The 20,932-nt window shown below is 45.7% G+C and overlaps 1 protein-coding gene across 1 annotated transcript in view; it reads left to right on the forward strand.

The window, feature by feature from the left end:
- Positions 1-20,932, forward strand: part of PLD1 (phospholipase D1) — a 114,859-nt gene that overhangs the window by 77,906 nt on the left and 16,021 nt on the right. Inside the window, exons 14-21 of the mRNA XM_028731576.2 lie at positions 123-329; positions 1,417-1,636; positions 2,313-2,441; positions 4,753-4,871; positions 6,019-6,132; positions 9,705-9,815; positions 12,157-12,245; positions 19,891-20,004. Of these exons, the coding sequence (XP_028587409.2) occupies positions 123-329; positions 1,417-1,636; positions 2,313-2,441; positions 4,753-4,871; positions 6,019-6,132; positions 9,705-9,815; positions 12,157-12,245; positions 19,891-20,004 (1,103 nt within the window). The remainder of the gene's footprint in view (positions 1-122; positions 330-1,416; positions 1,637-2,312; positions 2,442-4,752; positions 4,872-6,018; positions 6,133-9,704; positions 9,816-12,156; positions 12,246-19,890; positions 20,005-20,932) is intronic.

Consider the following 20,932-nt stretch of genomic DNA (forward strand, 5'->3'; position numbering starts at 1 on the left):
CCGTAAAATGTAAAGTCTTCTCAGGGATTTAGAAATTGTCTTTTAAAACTCTTGGCAGCTTTTCTTGCAACATAACCTGAGCTTGAAGTTGGGTTTTTTCTCTCTCTCTCTTTTCCATGCAGGTAATGAGGCACCCAGATCACGTGTCTTCAACCGTTTATTTGTGGGCTCATCATGAGAAACTGGTGGTCATTGACCAGTCCATAGCCTTTGTCGGAGGCATCGACTTGGCTTATGGCAGGTGGGATGACAATGAGCACCGACTGACCGACGTCGGCAGCGCAAAACGAATGACAGCGACCAAGTCTGCATCTGTGGTCAACCTCTCAGTGAGTTCAGATCCCACAACCTCAGCTGTTGGTCTGGGGGATGCATATATCTCCAGAGCTGTATCTGAGATTGCTTCTCTGTTCATACTTGGGGTAGATAATCTGTCGGTTTTGGTTCTCTCCATTTCTCATTTTTAAAATCTTAAATTCAGCTCTTCACATTTCTGCAGCAATCTGCAATTTGATTTAAAAAAAAATCCTCAGCATTTTAGTGTGAATTTCTCTTAATAAACACAATTTTGAATGCAGCTATGAAATATATACGCGGGTGGCGCTGTGGTCTAAACCACAGAGTCTAGCGCTTGCCGATCAGAAGGACGGCGGTTCAAATCCCCGCAACGGGGTGAGCTCCCGTTATTCAGTCCCAGCTCCTGCCCACCTAGCAGTTCGAAAGCACATCAAAGTGCATGTAGATAAATAGGTACCGCTCCGGCAGGAAGGTAAACGGCATTTCCGTCTGCTGCTCTGGTTCGCCAGAAGCAGCTTAGTCATGCTGGCCACATGACCCGGAAGCTGTACGCCGGCTCCCATAGCCAATAAAGCAAGATGACCGCTGCAACCCCAGAGTCTTCCACGACTGGACCTAACGATCAGGGGTACCTTTACCTTTACCTATGAAAAATATACACATTTTTTTGCTGTATGTACATTTGTAGCCCTGCTCCCGGCCCTCATTTAGGCTGACCCACAGTTGGGGGGGGGGGGCTAGGAGCATCTCCTTCTTCCCTTTGCAGTTGAGATTCCTGCCTTGCAGGGGGTTTGACTAGTGACCCTCGGAGTCCCATCCAACTCTACAATTCTATGGGTCTATGATTGACTTCATGGGAGAGAATTTGGCTTTGCAATTGCTTGGAGAATGTGGTTGATAGAGCCGTTCGTGGATGCATGCAACCAGCCCATCAACCTTTCCAATAGCCTCTCGCGTGCAAGTATATGAACCCTTCTAGCTTTCTGCGGGAGTGAGTGTTCGGTCATTTTATTGGCCCATCTGCCTTCAAAACGGCCTTTGAAGACTGTACCATGTTCTCCCCACTACCACCACAACTGTTTAGACAAGCCCTTAACCTGTCTTCTTTCCTGCCTCAAGCCTTCAGCTGAACCCACTGACGAACAGCCAGCCACCGTCCCTCAACCAGAGGCCCCAACGAAGCTGCAGTTGCAGGAGAACAACGACGAATCTCTGGACCCTTTGAGGATGAAAGGAATAGGGAAACCCAAGAGATTTGCCAGGTTCAGCATCTACAAGCAGCTCCACCGGCACGGCCTACACCACGCAGACAGCGTGAGCAGTATAGACAGTGATTCCAGTGAGTGGGTCTTCACTGTTTTGACGGGCAGTGGGAGTATAAGGCAAGAAGGACTTAAGATTTTGGCGTCACGTGAATGTTCAGTCAAGAAAGGTGTTTATCTCCTCCTGGATCTCAAAGCAGGATACCATCTAGGAAAAAAAGTTAGCTGTTCCAAGAACAAAAATGCTTGGCGTTTATATTACATTTATGTCTTATATTACATTTATGAAGTAGATTAGGCTGAGAGACAGTGAGCTTTATGGGGATTAAAACCAGGATCTCCTCACTCCTAACCACTCCCCTGTGCTGGATCTCAAGGGTATGTGAAGTGCTGACATACGTTATATTGGCAATCCTTTCCACAGTCGTGTGTAAGCGCTATTATAGCCATAACACAGATAGAGCAATTGAGGCTTTGAACCCGTTTGCTTGCTTCGGGGCTTGTTTGTTTATCAAAGGATTGAAATTGCTAGGGACAGTGCCAAAATTAGAAATGGCAAAAGACTTTCTAGGTGTAAAAGGAAAGAATTAGGAAAGAAAGCAAAGGAGAATAGAAGGGTGAGTTCCTGGCTGCTGTGCAATTTGAACGAGGGACTAGCTTTGGCACCCATGCTGGGTGTTGCCAGTGGGGTAAAGTTGATGTGCGGTTTGTTGAGCTCTCCAATAAATCTGTGTGTTTTCCTGTTTGGGGCAGATAAAGGCTCTATCCGGAGCATGAAGACTGGCGTTGGAGAGCTTCTGGGTGAGACCAGGTTCTGGCATGGGAAGGATTATTGCAACTTTGTCTTTAAAGATTGGATTCAGCTTGATAAACCCTTTGCTGGTAAGCACTATTGCAATTGGGAACCAGGATCATTTCTGCACCCATTTTGTCTTTGGTCAGGGAAAACTCCCCAAACTGGTGTTCCTTGGTGTGTTGGGTTCAGTTCACACAGCACATTGGGGCTGCTGCTGCTGCTTCTTTCTTTGATTACCCCTTGCAGCTGAGTAAGGTTGTCTTCCATGAACGTGGTCTTCACAGTGAGTCCGTAAGTGACTGTGGAGGCCAATTCTGGATCCACACGTCCTGCCACAGTGGGGACATAGGTTTCCGGGTTGATCATAGTGAGGGTTTGCGAAGCGTGCCTTTCTCTTAGCACGTTTCTCCCTTTCATCCTGAGTTCCAGCATCTTCAAAGTCCACGCCACCTTTGGTAAAGGCTGTTCTCCAACTGGAGCGCTCGCAGGCCAGTGTTTCCCAATTGTTGGTGTTTATACTACATTTTAAAAAAAAGATTTGCCTTGAGAGAGTCTTTCAACCTCTTTTGTTGACCACCAGCATTACGCTTTCCATTTTTAAGTTTGGAATAGAGTAGTTATTGGGGGCAGCAACTCCCACGCTATTGAGCACAGATCTTTGAAGGTTGTCCACATAGTTTTTAAGAGAGCTGAATGTGGGTTAAGATGCCTTAGCCAGTTTTTCCAGGATCCCAGCATTTATCACAACTTTTTCCAGCCTTCCCCCAGCTCCACACAATTGGACATTTGAGATGTAACATGCATCCTTCCTTCCTTGGAGATTTTTAAGCAGAGGTTGCATGGCCATCTGTCATGAAGGATCTAGTTGAGATTGCAGGAGGTTGGACTAGATGGCCCTTGGGGTCCCTTCCATCTCTACAGACTATGATTCTGTGAGGCATGATTTCCTGCTACATGAATGTGTCATGACGAGCCTTAGGGTCATGCCCTCCCCCACCTCCTCTTTTGTGCACCAGCGGATATTGAAAGTTTTTGCCTGTGATTTTAAACAAACCACGGTTCCCGATGGCATTCAAATATATGGAACTCTGGTTTGTTTGAATTCTAGTTAGTGAGAACAAATCAGACCAGGTCATGGTTCTAGTGCTGGCCCCAGACATTTTGCTTAAATAGTGTCCCACCCCATTGCTAGGCTCAGCGTTTCAAAAAGTCTTGCTGCATCATTCAGACACTAGTTCCTCCCTACATCTATTCTCCTGCTTGTAGCACAACCTGATCCACTTAACCTGCTGCATTGCAGGGTCAGGCCTACAGGGCTTTAGGTCATCTTTGTTAATCAACAAGAGCATAAGCAAACCAGTTCGCCAAGATTGAGCGTCATAGGAAAGTATGGTTAGTTTTAAACTGGAAGTAGAATCTTGCAATCTCTTTAATGGCTTGAAAGAGGAGGAGGGAAGTGCTTTGACTAATTCGTTTCCTGCTGCATCTTAACCAGCACTTGATTTTATGGAACATCTCCATTATGAGCCTGTGAGTCTGTAGTGTAATAATACCAGCACCTTCTTTGCCACATTACCCAAGCAAATACCTATGGGAAGCATATCTAGGGCCCCTTTTAAAGCACTATTATACCACTTAAAGTGGACATGGGTTCCCCCAAAGAATTCTGGGAGCTGTAGTTTGTTAAGGACATTGAGAGTTGTTAGGAGACCCCTATCCTCCTCACAGAGCTACAAGTCTCAGGACTCAGCTGCAAATAAAACATTTAAAGTTGTAAAGTGCATTATACAAACATGGCACTAGATGGCGAAGGTGAGCTATGGCAAATTCAATATGTTTTTCAAACTTATTTTTTAATAAAAAAGCATTTTCACAACTTTTTTTTATATGTGTGTAGATTCTACCTCAGAGTGGTTTAACTATCAGTCCCTGTTCCCAGGAATCTCTGGAGAGGGTATCTTCATGAAGGGAATTGTGGCCTCATTACAACACTCAGTACCCATAGCTAACTACAGTTCCCAGAATTCCTTGGGGTAGGCTATGCCTGTTTAAAGTGGTATGATACAGTGGTACCTCGGCTTACATATGTTTCAGGTTACATATGCTTCAGGTTACAGACTCCGCTAACCCAGAAATAGTACCTCAGGTTAAGAACTTTGCTTCAGGATGAGAACAGAAATCGTGCTCTGGCAGCGCGGCAGCCGCAGGAGGCCCCATTAGCTAAAGTGGTGCTTCAGGTTAAGAACAGTTTCAGCTTAAGAACGGACCTCCGGAACGAATTAAGCACTTAACCTGAGGTACCACTGTACTGCTTTAAATGCATAGTGCAAATTGGACCAAAATTCCAGGTGATACTTCTCAGGTAGATCATGTACGCTTCCTTTTCTGCCTACATAGACTTCATTGATCGCTACACCATGCCCAGGATGCCATGGCATGACATTGCCTCGGTGGTACACGGGAAAGCTGCCCGGGATGTGGCTCGGCATTTCATTCAGCGCTGGAACTTCACAAAGGTGAGTTTGCGTTGATGGAAGACCTGAGCCTGCATAACTACCTCCTTGTAGTTTCTTAGTTTATACGATGAGTTCTATGCAGAGCTGCATTCTGAGGCTTGACCTACAAAGGCAGCAAAATGAGGAGGGGACGAAACAGGAGAGTTCTAAGGTGTGAGAATGGGACGTGGGTGGCGCTGTGGTGGTCATGACCTTTTGGTCATGGAAGCAGATTAAATCTGCTTCGTTTACAAACCATACAAGTGGACTTTAAGTGAAAAGGAATGGCAGGAGAGAATGTGCAAGGCTGCCAATCTGGCTTTAGCCGTCAGCTCACTCACAGCTCGGCCACATTTGCACCATACTTTTAAAGCACCGCTAACGCTTTAAACACCTGTGGCTTTCGCCCAAAAAATTGTGGGAGCCATAATTTGTTAAGGGTGCTGAGAATTATTAGGAGACCCCTATTCCCCTCCCAAGTGGGATGCGGGTGGCGCTGTGGGTTAAACCACAGAGCCTCTTGGGCTTGCTGATCAGAAGGTCAGCGGTTCGAATCCCTGCGACGGGGTGAGCTCCCATTGCTCGGTCCCTGCTCCTGCCAACCAACAGTTCGAAAGCACGTCAAAGGGCAAGTAGATAAATAGGTACCGCTCCGGCGGGAAGGTAAATGGCGTTTCTGTGTGCTGCTGTGGTTCGCCAGAAGCGGTTTAGTCATGCTGGCCACATGACCTGGGAAAACTGTCTGCGGACAAACGTCGGCTCCCTCGGCCTGTAAAGAGAGATGAGCGCCACAACCCCAGAGTCGTGGACTTAACTGTCAGGGGTCCTTTACCTTTACCTTTAAGGTGTGAGAATAGACTGCACCACTTCAGTAGGCAGGGAAGCTGGGGAAGAAACTTTCTCTCTGGTTTTCAGGTGGGGTGGGGTTGCTCACAGGGATATGGGCCTGCATAAGGAAGCATTCACAAATTCTACGAAGTTTTCAATGGTTGATGTTTTATTGTGCTTTTAGTATTTTGTTGGGAGCTGTCCAGAGCGGGCTGGGGCAACCCAGTCAGGTGGGTGGCATATGGGGGAATATGCATAGGATTGTAACATGATGTTGAAACTGAACATATGGAAGTCTGACACTGTATTTTATGCTTCTTTTGTGGTTGTTCTTTCCAAGATCATGAAGCCCAAATACAGATCCCTTTCCTACCCTTTTCTGTTGCCGAAATCTCAGCAGACGGCTGACGAGTTGAAGTACCAGGTCCCCGATGCCGTGTGTGCCAGCGTGCAGGTAAGGCTGCCATTTGTTGTAGGCAGTTTACAACTTACACACACACAGAGGCGTAAGGTGAGCTTTTAGACTTCTCATGAGAAGCCTCGTAAAACACCCCTTAAACTGAAACTGCCATAAACTACTAGAACAAATGCCATTTCTTTTTAATAGACTGCACTAGATCTTTGACATCTCAGGAGACACCGTAAAAGAGACGTTTCCTCTCCAGTCCTCCTTTTTAGCACTCACAGTTCTTGATTAAAAGCATAGTGATAGGTAAAGGTAAAGGGACACCCTGACCATTAGGTCCAGTCATGACCGACTCTGGGGTTGCGGCGCTCATCTCGCTTTATTGGCCGAGGGAGCCGGCATACAGCTTCTGGGTCATGTGGCCAGCATGACTAAGCCGCTTCTGGCAAACCAGAGCAGCGCACGGAAACACCGTTTACCTTCCCACCGGAGCAGTACCTATTTATCTACTTGCACTTTGACGTGCTTTTGAGCTGCTAGGTTGGCAGGAGCAGGGACTGAGCAACGGGAGCTCACCCCGTTGCGGGGATTCAAACCGCCGACCTTCTGATTGGCAAGTCCTAGGCTCTGTGGTTTAACCCACAGTGCCACCCGCGTCCCTATAGCCATAGAGAACCTCAACTAATAACAGAGCGATCCTAAGGACGATGACTCAGAAGTGAGTCCCACTCTGTAGTCAACATGTTTAGGACTCCAGCCTAAATTACTAGTCCTTGGGGCAGGACAGAGAGTCTTTGAAAGTATTATTATAGCTGTATTTTGTAACCATAAGGTTCTTTAGTCTCTATTGCGATTTATGGGGTTTCATGGATGATGTTGGATATTTGGGATAAGCTGTACTCGAGTTCTCTGTTACATCTCTTGAATTTCGTTAATGACACAAGGCACTCCTTGGTCCTGACTGTATAGAATTTTTGCACAAATGATCTTCTGAAGAACTGTGTGGACTCAGTCTGCCACTGAGCTCTCTCCTCAGTATTAGAAGCCAGTGTCGGTTGCTGCAATGGGGATGAGATGAACTTGTCAGGTTCTCTTTCCTCAGAATTGTTGGAAAAACACCCCCCGGGAATGGCTGCCAACTTCCCAGGTCTTCGGAGCATCTCTCTGGTGGTCCTCCCTAGCTGTAAATCTCCCTCAGTCCAGAGAGACCGGTGATAGGCGTCCCTCCTCTCCTGAAAAGAACACCCCAGTCTTCTGGCATATCATAGCAGAAGAAAGACTCAATCGTAGTTCTAAAACTACTTTATTTACAGTCTTATATACAGAGACTCCATCAGTACGTCTGTGCTCTCTGAACACCAGTACAGAACTGCGACACATGCAGAGGTGAAACTAACTTCCACTAGTTCTTAGCAGATAGGTAGCCGTGTTGGTCTGCCATAGTCAAAACAAAAAAAATTCCTTCCAGTAGCACCTTAAAGACCAACTAAGTTAGTTCTTGGTATGAGCTTTCGTGTGCATGCACACTTCTTCAGATACACTGCTTTTCTTGCATATTCAGTGGGATACGTGGATTGTAGAGGGTTCTTAATTCTAAGACCCTTGGGTATAATGTCCAGGTTCTTGCATTTAGTAAGAAAGAAGATATCAGTCTGTACCTGTGCAAGTTTCTTGGTGAGGTTGATGGACTTCCATTTCATGCGGCTCAATGTGGTGCCTTCCATAGTTCCAGTTACAGATAGGTAGCCGTGTTGGTCTGCCATAGTCAAAACAAAAAAAATTCCTTCCAGTAGCACCTTAAAGACCAACTAAGTTAGTTCTTGGTATGAGCTTTCGTGTGCATGCACACTTCTTCAGATACACTGCAGTGTATCTGAAGAAGTGTGCATGCACACGAAAGCTCATACCAAGAACTAACTTAGTTCGTTCTTAGCAGGAAGAGATAATACAGACTTCCTTTCTCACGCTCTCTCAGGCACTCACATGATGTATACAAATCATAGTACCACTCACTGGTACAGCTGGAGCAGCTCGGATTGATAAAAATCCTAACATGTACCAGCTGCAGAAATGGTCAGGCATTGGTTGCCAGGGGCCAGGAGACTCTACAGATCATCAGTCAGCCTCTGACTTCATCTGCAGCTCCTTCTGTTCCATCTCCATCTTGGGGATAGAGAGCTGGGATCTGTCAGGGGCCAGGACAGATGATCCCCAAATGCACACTCTGAACTTCTCCCTAGTTATAGTGCACCTGTGTTTAGATCCGAATCGTTGCCTGCTTTGGGAGCCAGTATTGGCTGAATAGCATGGTTTACATATAATCAATTAATAAACAGTAAATAAAATGACAACCAGCAGGATACAGCTGCTGAAAGGACCATAGCCCCTGGAGCAGGTAAGCCTCTCCAGGGTGCAGATGAGGAACGAATGAGTTCCCGTTGCTCTGTCCCAGCTCCTGCCAACCTAGCAGTTTGAAAGCACACCAGTGCAAGCAGATAAATAGGTACCACTGTGATGGGAAGGTAAACTGCCCTGGCTTAATTCTGGTTTGGTTTGCTGCCCTGCCCCAGATGATTGCCTGGTGTTTCAGTCTTGAAGTTTCAATGTTATTAGGGCTTTTAAGATCTTCTATATACTGTTGATGTTCCCTATAGCTAGTTTAAAACTAGATTTAAAACTAGCTGCAGGGAACATCAAGAGTATAGAAGATCTTAAAAGCCCCAATAACATTGAACCTTTAAGACTGGAACGCCTGGGGAAAGGAAAAAAATCTCCACCTGGTGCTGAAAAGACCCCAACTTAGGTGTCAGGCCAGCTTCTCTGGGGAGGATGTTCCACAATCAAGGTGCCAACACAGAAAATACCCTGACCCACATAGGTACCTCACAAACCTCATTTGGCAGGGGCAGCCAGCAAAGGACCTCATGCAACGTTAAGATGTGGGAAGGTGTATATGGGAGGCACAATCCTTCAAGGAACCTGATCCCTAGCTAGTGTGGGCAATACTGAGCTATATACGAACCAATAGTCTGACTCAACATTTGGCAGCTTCTTATATGCCTCCCCAAAAGCGCTCCCTCTCAGCTTTCGTTCCCTAATTGTGTCGTGGAAGGAATATTGACCTACCTAAGAGGACAGAAGTGTTAGAGATTCTTTTGTACATTTAAATATATTATTAGTCATATTAATGGCTTTTTCTTTTCTTTTTTTAGAAGCAAGCACACAATATATACATATATCTCAAATGTTTTTCTTAAAGCACAGGTCTGAATTAGCAAACAGGATGATTCAATGTTTCTCGGTTTTTGCAACGAGGATAGATGATTGCAACGAGATAAAAACTTGACTGGTACATGGATGATTAAAAAACAAGGAATAGATGGATGATAGATAGATGATAGATAGATAGATAGATAGATAGATGATAGATAGATAGATAGATAGATAGATAGATAGATAGATAGATGATAGATAGATAGAAAGAAGCATTTTAGGCCTTGTTTTATTGCTGGTTTTTAATGTTAATGTTATTTTCATTGTGTGAATCGCATCAAGGCACTTCATATAAAAAGCACCTAATAAACATAATGCTAAAGAACATCTGATCTTTCCCTGTTTAGGTGCTCCGCTCTGCTACGGACTGGTCTGCTGGGATCAAGTACCATGAGGAATCCATTCATTCTGCTTATGTTAGCGTGATAGAAAACAGCAAACACTATGTCTATATAGAGGCAAGTAGTCGCCATCTGTAGGTATAAAGAACACATCAGGAAATCAGTACCACATTCTAAAAGTATTATTATTACCTGCATTGCTTCTGCTTATCTGTTCAAAGCTGTTCTCGAAAAATCTCCAGTCGTGAACATCTTTACCTTTTAGTAAAGTGTGTATTTATATATACAGTAGTACCTCGGGATGCGAACGGGATCCGTTCCAGAGCCCCGTTCACATCCCGAAGTGAACGTAACTCGTGTCCGCTCTTCTGCATGTGTGCAGGTCACGTTTCAGCGCTTCTGCGCATGCGCGTGACATCATTTTGACGGTCTGCGCATGTGCGCGTGGCGGAACCCGGAAGCAACGTGCTCTGTTACTTCCGGGTCGCCGCAGAGCGCAACCCGAAAATGCTTAACCCGAAGTGTATTCATCCTGAGATATGACTGTAGATGTGAAACACCAAACAGATTGGTCGTCTGGGTGAAATCCAGACAAAGTAAAGATATATTAAAGTGTAGCTGGCACCCATTGAAACTGCTGGGGCAGAACAGCAGCAGGTGGATTCATAGAACTGTAGAGTTGGAGTGAACACAAGGGTCATTTGGCCCAATCCCCTGTAATGTAGGAATCTTTTGCCAAATGTGGGGCTCGAACCAACGACCTTGAGATTAAATGTCTCATGCTCCTATCTTGAGTTAGCCCAGAGACAATGAGAGGAAGAGCCAACTGATTCCAGTTTTGTTCCCATCTTTTGCCCCCATTGACCCATACTTCCCATCCCACCCTGCCCCACACCCCTAGTGGTAACTGGTAGGGCAGAAGTCAGGTAGCCCAGCAGTAGGTGGCACCAGATCCAAGGGCAGGCAGAGCCAACTAGTTCTCATTTTGTCCCCATCCTCCTCCCTAGTGAGTTCTACAGAGGCAACATTGAGACTAAGAGGGAGGAAGCAGTCAGCCAGGGCCACCCTTGGAGTGGTTGTAAGTGAGAAGGTGGACAATGTCCAGGCAGACTGAGGTTGGTGGGGCAGTGCGCCATTTTGCAGAGTTATAGAATTGTAGGGTTGGATGGGACCCTGAGGGTCATCTAGGTTAAACCCCTTCAGTGCAGGAATCTCAGCTAAAGCATCCATGCCAGTTGGCCACCCAACCTCTCTGCTTATTTGAAGATGGCTATCATATCTCCTCCCAGTCTCCATTTTTCCAGGCTAAACATACCCAGTTTGACCCAATGGAGCAGCCTCCACTCATTACAATGAATTTGAGTAGAATTTGTATAGGTTTCACCTCCTTTGGGTTGCAGCCTGGCTCAGAAGCATCCTTCTCCTAGGTACCCCCTTATCACCAGCATATTGGTCTTCTGAGAAACCCCCTGTGTGTTGCCAAGGATTGTGGAATCCATCCCAGGCTGCGTTCTTTGGTTTCACAGTGGGCTGGCTAGACCTGATAATAATAATAATAATAATAATAATAATAATAATAATAATAATAATAAAAAAATTTCATTTATACCCCACCCTCCCCAGCCAAGACCGGGCTCAGGGTGGCTAACAACCAGTAATAAAAATAAATTGATTAAAATACAACTTAAAAAACAAGATTAAAATACAACATTAAAACATTAAGATCCAGCCTCTTCACAGGAGGAGAAAGGAAAAAAGAAAGAGGGGGAGGGAATCAAATTGATTCTAAGCCAAAGGCCAGGCGGAACAACTCTGTCTTACAGGCCCTGCGGAAAGAAATCAGATCCTGCAGGGCCCTGGTCTCATGAGACAGAGCGTTCCACCAGGTCGGAACCAGTGTTGAAAAGGCCCTGGCTCTGGTTGAGGCTAATCTAACTTCCTTAGGGCCCGCGACCACTAGGGTGTTGCTATTTATGGACCTTAAGGTCCTCCGTGGGGCAAACCAGAAGAGGCTGTCTCGTAGGTACAAGGGTCCTAGGCTTTGTCATTGGGTTAGACTTTGCCATTGCCTCACACAAATGGAAGGCACTGATAACACCCCCTTGCCAGCTGGTTTAGGATGACAGCTTACATCAGCTACCACAGCCATGCTCGCTGAGGCCGATAAGAGTCATAGTCCTTATGACTCCGGAGGCACCAGATTGATGGGCCTAGAGTGTCTCTGGTGCTCTCCTAAGGTTGCACAGGAAGACTGGTAACTGGGCAAGCACTCTTTCAGAAGAGCTTGTCTGCCATAACTGATCTCATCACCAGCGTAGCTATGATAAGTTTCCAAGGAGCCTCAAGGTTCCACGTTTGAAAACTACTGCCTTGGCAGGTACTTCTTACAGCCGTTATCAGATTTATGAACAGCGCAGTCATTTCCCGCTTCTTTCTGTTTTGCTTTCCCACACCATAGAACCAGTTTTTCATTAGCTGTGCGGACGACAAAGTTGTATCGAACCGGATTGGTGATGCCATCGCTCACCGCATCCTCAAGGCGCACAGGTAATCTTGCTGAAAAACACAGTCTGGGTGGGGATGAAGAATGCAGCAGGGGAAATTTTGTTCCTAAGCCAAATACCTCAGCACAGACTTTAAAAATGCATTTCTGAGTCATTTTTCAGGGAAAAGTGGAGAACTCAAAAAACGTTTGCACGGGGTGAACTTACTGTTAAAAGACAAGGTGACTAGGCAGAGATGGGAGCACAAACTGGTTTTCCTCTAGTGATTATAATATATGGAAACTAACATGAAGATAACTAGTTCTTGGACTTGGTGAACCACAAAGACAGTCTTTACCAGTTCATGTAAAATTATTTTAAGTAATTAAACTTTTGGACCTGGTGGGACAAATGATCTTGCAAATGATGTCAGGGTCCTGGTAGGCACTGCTGTCTACATTGTCTATAATGACACCATTTTGCTCATCATGTTTTGCTACCACTTCCATCAGTGGTTCCTTGCAGCTTGGGGCAGCTTGGTGTGTATAATGTCTGTCTGAATTTTCAGGGAATGGGTAGAAATATTTGATCCAGCTGCAGATTAACTGAGTTACAAGTGTATATACTACAGTGTGTTTTTCTGAGTAGACCTTTGCGACAAAGAGATTGTGTGTGTTCAGTTCAGGGGCACCTGGGCACTGCAACATCATGGGTCTATTATCCAGTATATATCTCTACTACCTTCTTCTTCTTCTTCTTTGGCGATCACTCGTAGCCAAGTAAGATTGTCTTCCATAAACACGGTTTTAACAATGAGTCCGTAAGGGGCCTCTGAAACAAATTCACCCCTAATAGTTCTTTGCACCTGGTTACTTTTGGGGGCTCAGGTTGATGCTGACAACCTGGTTGTCATTCTTCCTGCTCCTAAATGCCTGAGGACACCTTTGAATGTTTGCATTTCTGCTTCTTTAATCATTTAAGCTCAGTGGTTCAGGGCGTGGGTGATTTCTCGGCAGAAAGCAACTGGCTTTTAAGCAGGAAGAATAAAGGCTCTCCACCCACTGGGGGATTCTAATATGATTAATCTGTGGATCGTTGCAGTGTTCCTAAGCCTTGTCTCTGGAAAGTGATCAAGGATGTTTACAGTCTGCCCTGCGTTTCCAAAAGGCAAGCTAGTATATCAAGCCTTGCAATCACGAAGAGCAGGCTGCATTTATCTAAAGCTGGAGAAGTCAATATAAATAAAGCCGAGGGTTTTCTGCGCGCCCACAAGATCGCTGTGAGAGGAAGGAGTTTAAACAGCGATCTAAAATATAGAGGGTTGAGATGGGAAACAACACCCAGCACAATGAAACTTCGTTTAAGAGACACAGACAGAGCCAGGAAGGTCAGAGAAGAAAAAAACGAGTAGGTGTTTTTCTCCCCTTCAGAGGGTAGGGGCGATTTGGATCAGGGGAAGGGAATAAGTGTTTCCTCCTCCAGTTCTGTTGCTTCAGTTGAATGTGGATCATTCCAGCACATGCATTAAAGTAATTCATAAACAAAAAACAGATCACAGATCTCCTGAGCAATCCATCCATAGACAGGGACAGGGCCAGACTCGCTAGAGCTGAGTGTGGTCAGGGCTTGAACCTTCGAGCGTTTCTTAGCTCTTTCACCTTCTCGTATGTCTGCTGTTACCTGACTTCCCTTGTTGTAAACTGCCTGTTTCTCATTCCTTCCCTGGCGGAAAGTGTTCCAGACATTTCTGCAAAACCTGGGGATCTTGTTAGCGGAACAAATTATGCAAATGCACACACACATTAGCATAATTCTAATTGGAAGCCTTGGGTTTCCATGGTGCAGAAAATAGCAATTTTTCTTTTTAACAGCACAGTATATGCTTGCCTTGGTATAATTGTGATTCAGGTGGTGCAGTCGTCGTAGCAGAATGCATTCCTGTCAAACCAAACCAGTTCATTCACAGCCTCCAGAGCCGTTTCCTGCAGTTTGCAGGAGCCTGGTCTCAGTCCGAGAGACTTGCTTCGCATAACCTGAACCCCGCAACCAAGCTCCTCAGCTTACAGAGCATAAGCCTGTTACAGCTATTTCCCATAACCCATCTTCCTTGCAGATGAACAAAATGTTCATTATCACAGAGTGTGTGAAATGTGGAATAATGTGTTTCTACATGCTCTGAACAGGGACGCAGGTGGCGCTGTGGTCCAAACCACAGAGCCTAGGGCTTGCCAATCAGAAGGTTGGCGGTTCGAATCCCCGCAACGGGGTGAGCACCCGTTGCTCAGTCCCCGCTCCTGCCCACCTAGCAGTTCGAAAGCACATCGAAGTGCAAGTAGATAGATAGGTACCACTCCAGCGGGAAGGTAAACGGCGTTTCTGTGTGCTGCTCTGGTTCGCCAGAAGCGGCTTAATCATGCTGGCCACATGACCCGGAAGCTGTACTGGCTCCCTCGGCCAGTAAAGCGAGATGAGCGCCACAACCCCAGAATCGGTCACAACTGGACCTAATGGTCAGGGGTCCCTTTACCTTTATATGCTCTGAACAGCTTTGCACCACCACCTATAAGCATCCACTGATGGTCAAACTATACATGAAGTTAAATAACTTTCATTCCATGCAAATTTATAACCAAATAAATGATACACTTGTGTTTATGCCGCCCACAACCTCGATCCAAGCAAGGTTGTGTGGCGTTGTGGAACAGATCAGTTCCCTGTCTGATCGCCCAGTGTGCAGTCTGAACACCCCAGTAGGACTGCCAAGGAATACCCTTGGCAATTGCCACTGGCGCAACCCCATCGTGGCACAGGCCATGCAACTGGGGTCCTGCTGGCAACCAGAGGTGTGTGATATTATGCCTGGGCAACCCAAGCTCTGGCTATGAGCTTGTGCACCACCTCAGGAACCCTTATGGGGATTTCCTCACCTCCCTTCTGGGCAGAGCAGAGAAGTTTCTGCCCCCTCTCCTGCCTCTGGCACATGCCTGCCTACTTTCCCCCAGCTACCCCAGCTCAGATGTGCTTGGAAACAGCACCAAAAGCCAGGAGGCAAGCTGGGAAAAGAGGGCAGCGTCTGGCTGGGGGAAGGTGGCTGCGCAAGGGAGGGAAAGAAGGAAGAAGTCACCAACTTGCAGAAAATATTTGGGGGGGGGCTGACTCTCCTAAATATTTTTTTGGGAGGTGAAGGGCCCCAAGCCCCACAGAGTTGGCACCTATGGTCCATATGCGTGATCCATATGCAGTGTGCATGCGCTTTTCTCAGTCTTTTCGTCCAGCAAGTAAGAATCGGCGTCTGCATAGAGATCTCCCTTGCTGGATCAAGGTGAATTAATTCTAATGCTATTACAGTATGTTCACTATGAAATTTTTGAGGGTGGCTTGAACGGGGAGTAGGTACTAATATATGAATCCCCTGGGTCTCATGCAAAAGACGAATTAGCTCTTGCATAAATATTTCAACCTTAATGGAGGGGCTTGATGGAGTTTTCCACCCGAGTGTAAGGACCTCTTTGTTCTTTAGGCAGTACACAGCATATATAATTAATTAGCTCAATATCGACATTCGTAGATTTTTCTGGTTGTGGTTTCCCCTCCTTCTGAGCTGGCCATGCTGCTTTTGAATGATGAAAATGGGAAGCTCATAAGTGATTTATTTTTGTAATTAATTTTGGTAAGTATCAACTAATACTCCTCGCGCCCAAGCTGTTTGCCTTGTCTCATGCAGACACCTTTAATTTAAGGCGAAACCCGTGGGTCAGAATGATAACAATGAGCGAATGTACCTTGATTTTCATTTTTTTTACAGAAACAAAAATGCACCACTTCATTATTTTCACATGCCGTTCATTTTAGGAAGCGGTCGGTTAAAAAGACTATATACCAACTTTTTCCAACGGTGCCAATTTCAAACACCTATAGTGGTGTTTGGGAGTGCCACAGTGTAGATTGTTTGAGGATTGCAGTTTTATGACCTGATAGTCAATGTGACTTGGGGTGTGTTGAAAGGACTTAACCGTAAGAATACAGAAGCTGCCTTATACCAAGTGAGATGATTGGTCCACTTTGCTCACTCTTGTCTACACTGATTGGCAGCTGCTCTCCAGGGTTTTATGCAGGTGGCCTTTCCCATCCTTACCTGGAGATACCGAGAATTTTACCTGAGACCTTCTGCATGCAAAGCAGAATCTGTACTCCTGAGCTATGCCTTACAAGGCTCTTCTGTGCTGAACAGATGCTTGTCTGTTGGGATAATTCCTAGTTCTCCTTGCCTGTCCTGCTGATGTCCTTGTGATCCTTGTCGATCACTTTCCTTTGCTTTCTTTGCTGCCAAACTGCAGATTGTAAACTCCCTGGACGGCGGGATGCAGGCTGCCTCTCTTTTGCTTGTGTTATTCTGTAACGCCCCATGCATTTCGATGGCACTGTAAAACAATGAATAGCGAGCTGACAATCACCTTACCTATTTGACGGGGCTGGATTTGGAGAAAGCGGTGCTTGGATTCAACCGTACATATGCATGCTTATGGGGCCTTTAGAGCCAGAAGAACAAACTATGCACAACATACTTGTGCAACATATGGGTTGAGATATATTTCCTAATTTATGGATCTCCCCCAAAGTGCATTCTCAGTTTTACTAATGGAAATATTTTAATTGCTTTTGCAATCTAGAAAATTATTTCAATTACGACTTTGTGGTAAAAGATGGCAATGTTCCCATTTATTTCTGAGCCCAGTATTAACTGCAGAAAATGAATCTGAATATTTGTTGTTTTATAAATACTATTCCTAGGAAGAATTACTAGGAAATGCTGTATCTGCCTGGTAGAATCTCTAATGGTTTTCAATGTTTCCTGGAGTTTTATCCAAACTATAAGATGCTCGCCACCTGGTGGTTGTTTCCTACCCTTTTGGCTTACGAGAAAGGAAGTGTCACTCAGTTTTCGCACCCCTGAATTATATTATGGGTGCCTGGAAAGTCAGACTCCATACGAATGCTAATTAGCTGAGATGTAATTGCCTGGCAAATTACTGAGTTAAAAATAAATAAGGAGAGGGACTCAAAGGGTGTCTCTGGAAATGCAACTGTACAGAAATTGACTGGCCAGCATAATAATCATCTATCTGTCAGCCAGAATAAAAACAAATATGTTATAAGGGAGAACGGAGTTTGCAAATTGCTCTGCAATTGTGGCAAGCTTCTAATGGACTTGGCTGCTGAAAACACAGGGTGGGATTCACCTAATGAATCTCGGCAGTGGAAGCCCTGTGCAGGGATGATTGCACGGCAATGTGGTTTCCTCCTCCTCCCCCCTCCCCAGAATTGGCTCTGAGAAACCCCAGAACGGTGTGCAGGGGAAAGAGAGGGAGGAATCATTCCATCTGGCCATCTGAAATGCCAGCGGATGGAAGGATAGGAAGAGCGGAAGGTTGAATTCCATCCACTATTTCTATCATTTTTTTTAAAGGATGCACTCAGAAGTAACGGTGTGTGAATTCTGACCTTGAGCACTAACAGCATATCCGCACAGCAAACTTCTATCAGTTTCTATCCATATATCCAGTTTGAGCTGCCATGGATTCCACCAGAGAATTATGGGAATTGTAGTTTGATGAGAGTGTTGAGTTCCCTCTGGTCCCTCACCTGACACCTCACACACAGACCGGCACTAAAGTACCCAGAGTTCATTGCGGAGACATACAGATGATTCACACAGAGCACAGCTAAACTTTCAAAAGACGCAGTGATAGCTGCCACAATCGCTATTAAACAAGTCTGCAGTGTATATGTTTTCGTTTCGCCCGTTGAAGGTGAAGGGAACCAGCTCCCAACCCTTTCTAGAAATTCAATAATGGCCCGTGACAAATCTGTGGTGCCACCACGCTTGAAATTCTGGGTATATTTATGGTTGAGTTGGAAGAGGTGCAGAAAAGGGCAACTGAAATGATCAAGGGATTTGAACAACTTTTCCATGAGGAAAAGGGCACAGCATTTGGGTGCCTTTTACGCCTGGAAAAAGGTCAAGTAAGGGAGACACGATAAGGGGGGGGGGGTTGCAGTTATGTGTGGTATGGAGAAACTGCGGGGGAGGGGGAATCTGTTGCTCTTTGTAAACTTTGGATCATCATTTCTGTCAGCCCTTGTAAGCATGGCCAATGTTCAGGGATGATGGATGTTGTAGCAACATCTGCAAGGCTACAAGTTCCTCATCCCTGGAATCAGGAGACATTTTCCTTTCCTCTCTCTCTCTCTCTCTCTCTCTCTCTCTCTCTCTCTCTCTCTCTCACACACACACACACACACACACACCTTACAAGTACCAGGAGACATGCAATGAATCCAAATGTTGGGCGATTCACACAGAGCACAGCTAAACTTTCGGAAGACGCAGTGATAGCTGCCACCATCAGCTTGAGGCTTGTCCAAACTTACCTTTCATCCCTTCTTTCCGGGCATGGACTGCACTTTAAAGCTCTGGGTTTGTTGGTTTGTTTTGCTCTGGTGCTTCCTCCGCGAAAACCCTGCTCTTTAAAGCTCCGTCGGAACAAACAGTATTCTGTGGAAAACCTAAATTCATGGTTACTTCGGTGGAGCGCTAAAGAGCAGGTTTTTGCAGGGAAAGCTCTGGGGCGAAACGACGACGACGACTCGGAGCTTTTAAGTGAAGACTTGGGGCAAAATGTAAGCGTTGATAAGCGCTTCGCTGGCTTTACGCCTGGCAGACAAATTCACGAAGGAAAAGGCTAGGAATGGCTACTAGTCATGATGGCTGTAGGCTACCTCAGAGGCTGACTGTCTCTGCATACCAGCTGCTTGGGAACACAAGTGGGAGAGGCCTATTTTCCCTCATGCTCTGCTTGCGGTCTTTTCACTGAGCATCTGGTTGTCCACAGTGGGTAGCAGGGATGTTGGACTAGATAAATCTTTGATCTGACCCAGCAGGGCTTTCCTAACATTCTTACAATGTGTTCCTGCCCCAGTCCCTTGCCAGTGCTGTGGGGATATGTTCACTGTTCACACTGGGGAGCCAGTGTGGTGTAGTGGTTAAGAGTGGTGGACTCGTAAGCTGGTGAACTGGGTTCGTGTCTCTGCTCCTCCACATGCAGCTGCTGGGTGACCTTGAGCTAGTCACACTTCTCTGAAGTCTCTCAGCCCCACTCATCTCACAGAGTGTTTGTTGTGGGGGAGGAAGGGAAAGGAGATTGTTAGCAGCTTTGAGACTCCTTAGGGTAGTGATAAAGCAGGATATCAAATTCAAGCTCTTCTTCTTCCATGTTTTTTCCTTTCTTATCTTTTTTTTGGGGGGGGGGGGAGGAGCAGTATCACTGAACTATAGAGGCCAGAATTATGGAAGGTCATATCCAAGAGCAATATTATGATAGATCATTACCTAACACCAGTGTTGGCAAACAGATATGGGGGGAAACCAGCTTTTAAATAAAATCTCAGGCCGACTTAAGAACTTCTGCAGCTTCTTGTTATCATGATAATTTCAATTATATTATCATACATATTTTGGGTTTTGTCCCCCCCCCCCTTTGTATTTAACAGGCTCATCAATGACTATTTAAATTGGTTAACTGATCACTGCTTTAATAAAAGGAAGAACTTCTGCGTTTCATAAATCACACCACTATTTGGAGTTTCAGGGTTTCTTGTTCTGGGACTGAGGCAAGGCTGGCTCACCTTTTCTTGTGTTTTCTCTCCAGGGAAAACAAACGGTACCGAGTCTACGTAGTCATCCCACTGCTGCCAGGATTTGAGGGCGATATTTCAACAGGAGGAGGAAATGCACTGCAGGCAATCATGCACTTTAACTACAGGTATCTTGGGTTGTTCCGACTGCCCCAAATTATTTTGTTCTCAGCCATATGCTGTGGTGTGTTAGTGAAGGGAATCTAGGCAGCACACAGCTGAGGTCAGCATCGGTCTTCTGTGGAGTCTCTCAGGCAAAGGGATAAAAGGGGATCTCTGATTCAGGCTTTGCCCCAGGATCCAAAGACCTGACGCATGGAAGACCTTGTGCACCAGCTTGCACTCTGCAGGATAACAGTGTAATTAAAAAAAGGTAAATGATAACATGTAAGGGGGTAGGAGATGTTGGGGCCACCGGACAGAGTTGGAGGAACAAAGTTGGAGCCTTGGGTGGTATCCAGTGTCCTTGTTCCAATCCGCACCCTCTCCAAATCTGCTCCAGGGGTGGGTGAGGGGCATTGTGGAAAACCCAGAGCAGATTGAGCGGGTTTTAAGGAGTGGGAGAGAGAGAAGAGAAAAGTTCTGTGTTGCAAGCATGAATTCTTGCAGTAATGCAAAGAAGGACTTAGCATCACTGGAAACCAGCCCTTGGATTTATAAACAGAAGCTTGGAGGGAGTGTGTTTGGTGTGGAAGGGTATTTTATAGTCAGTTGCCAAAGCAGCTGAAGAGTTTTCAACCATTCCACTCCTCAGAGGCCTCCGTCAGAGGCACGAAGAGCCCTGTGTTTCCTCTTGCCAGTTCAAATGAATATGTGTTATTGCACATTTCTGTCAAATAGCCAGCAGAGGGAGCACAGGCTTTTTGTGTTGGGCCTTGCTACGAAAACCTCACAGGGCACATTTGCACATTGGCTTTTAAATTAAGCTTTCCCCTTCTATTTCCTAGTATCTCGCTTATAGACAACAGGCTGTGAAAGCAAGAGACTGCACTTAGGTGCCATTTTCCCCAAACGTCATTTTCCTTTTTAAAAAAGTTGCTCGGTAGGCCTGATTCG

Source organism: Podarcis muralis, chromosome 6 (genome assembly GCF_964188315.1).
Source record: "Podarcis muralis chromosome 6, rPodMur119.hap1.1, whole genome shotgun sequence".
NCBI classification, from domain to species: domain Eukaryota; kingdom Metazoa; phylum Chordata; class Lepidosauria; order Squamata; family Lacertidae; genus Podarcis; species Podarcis muralis.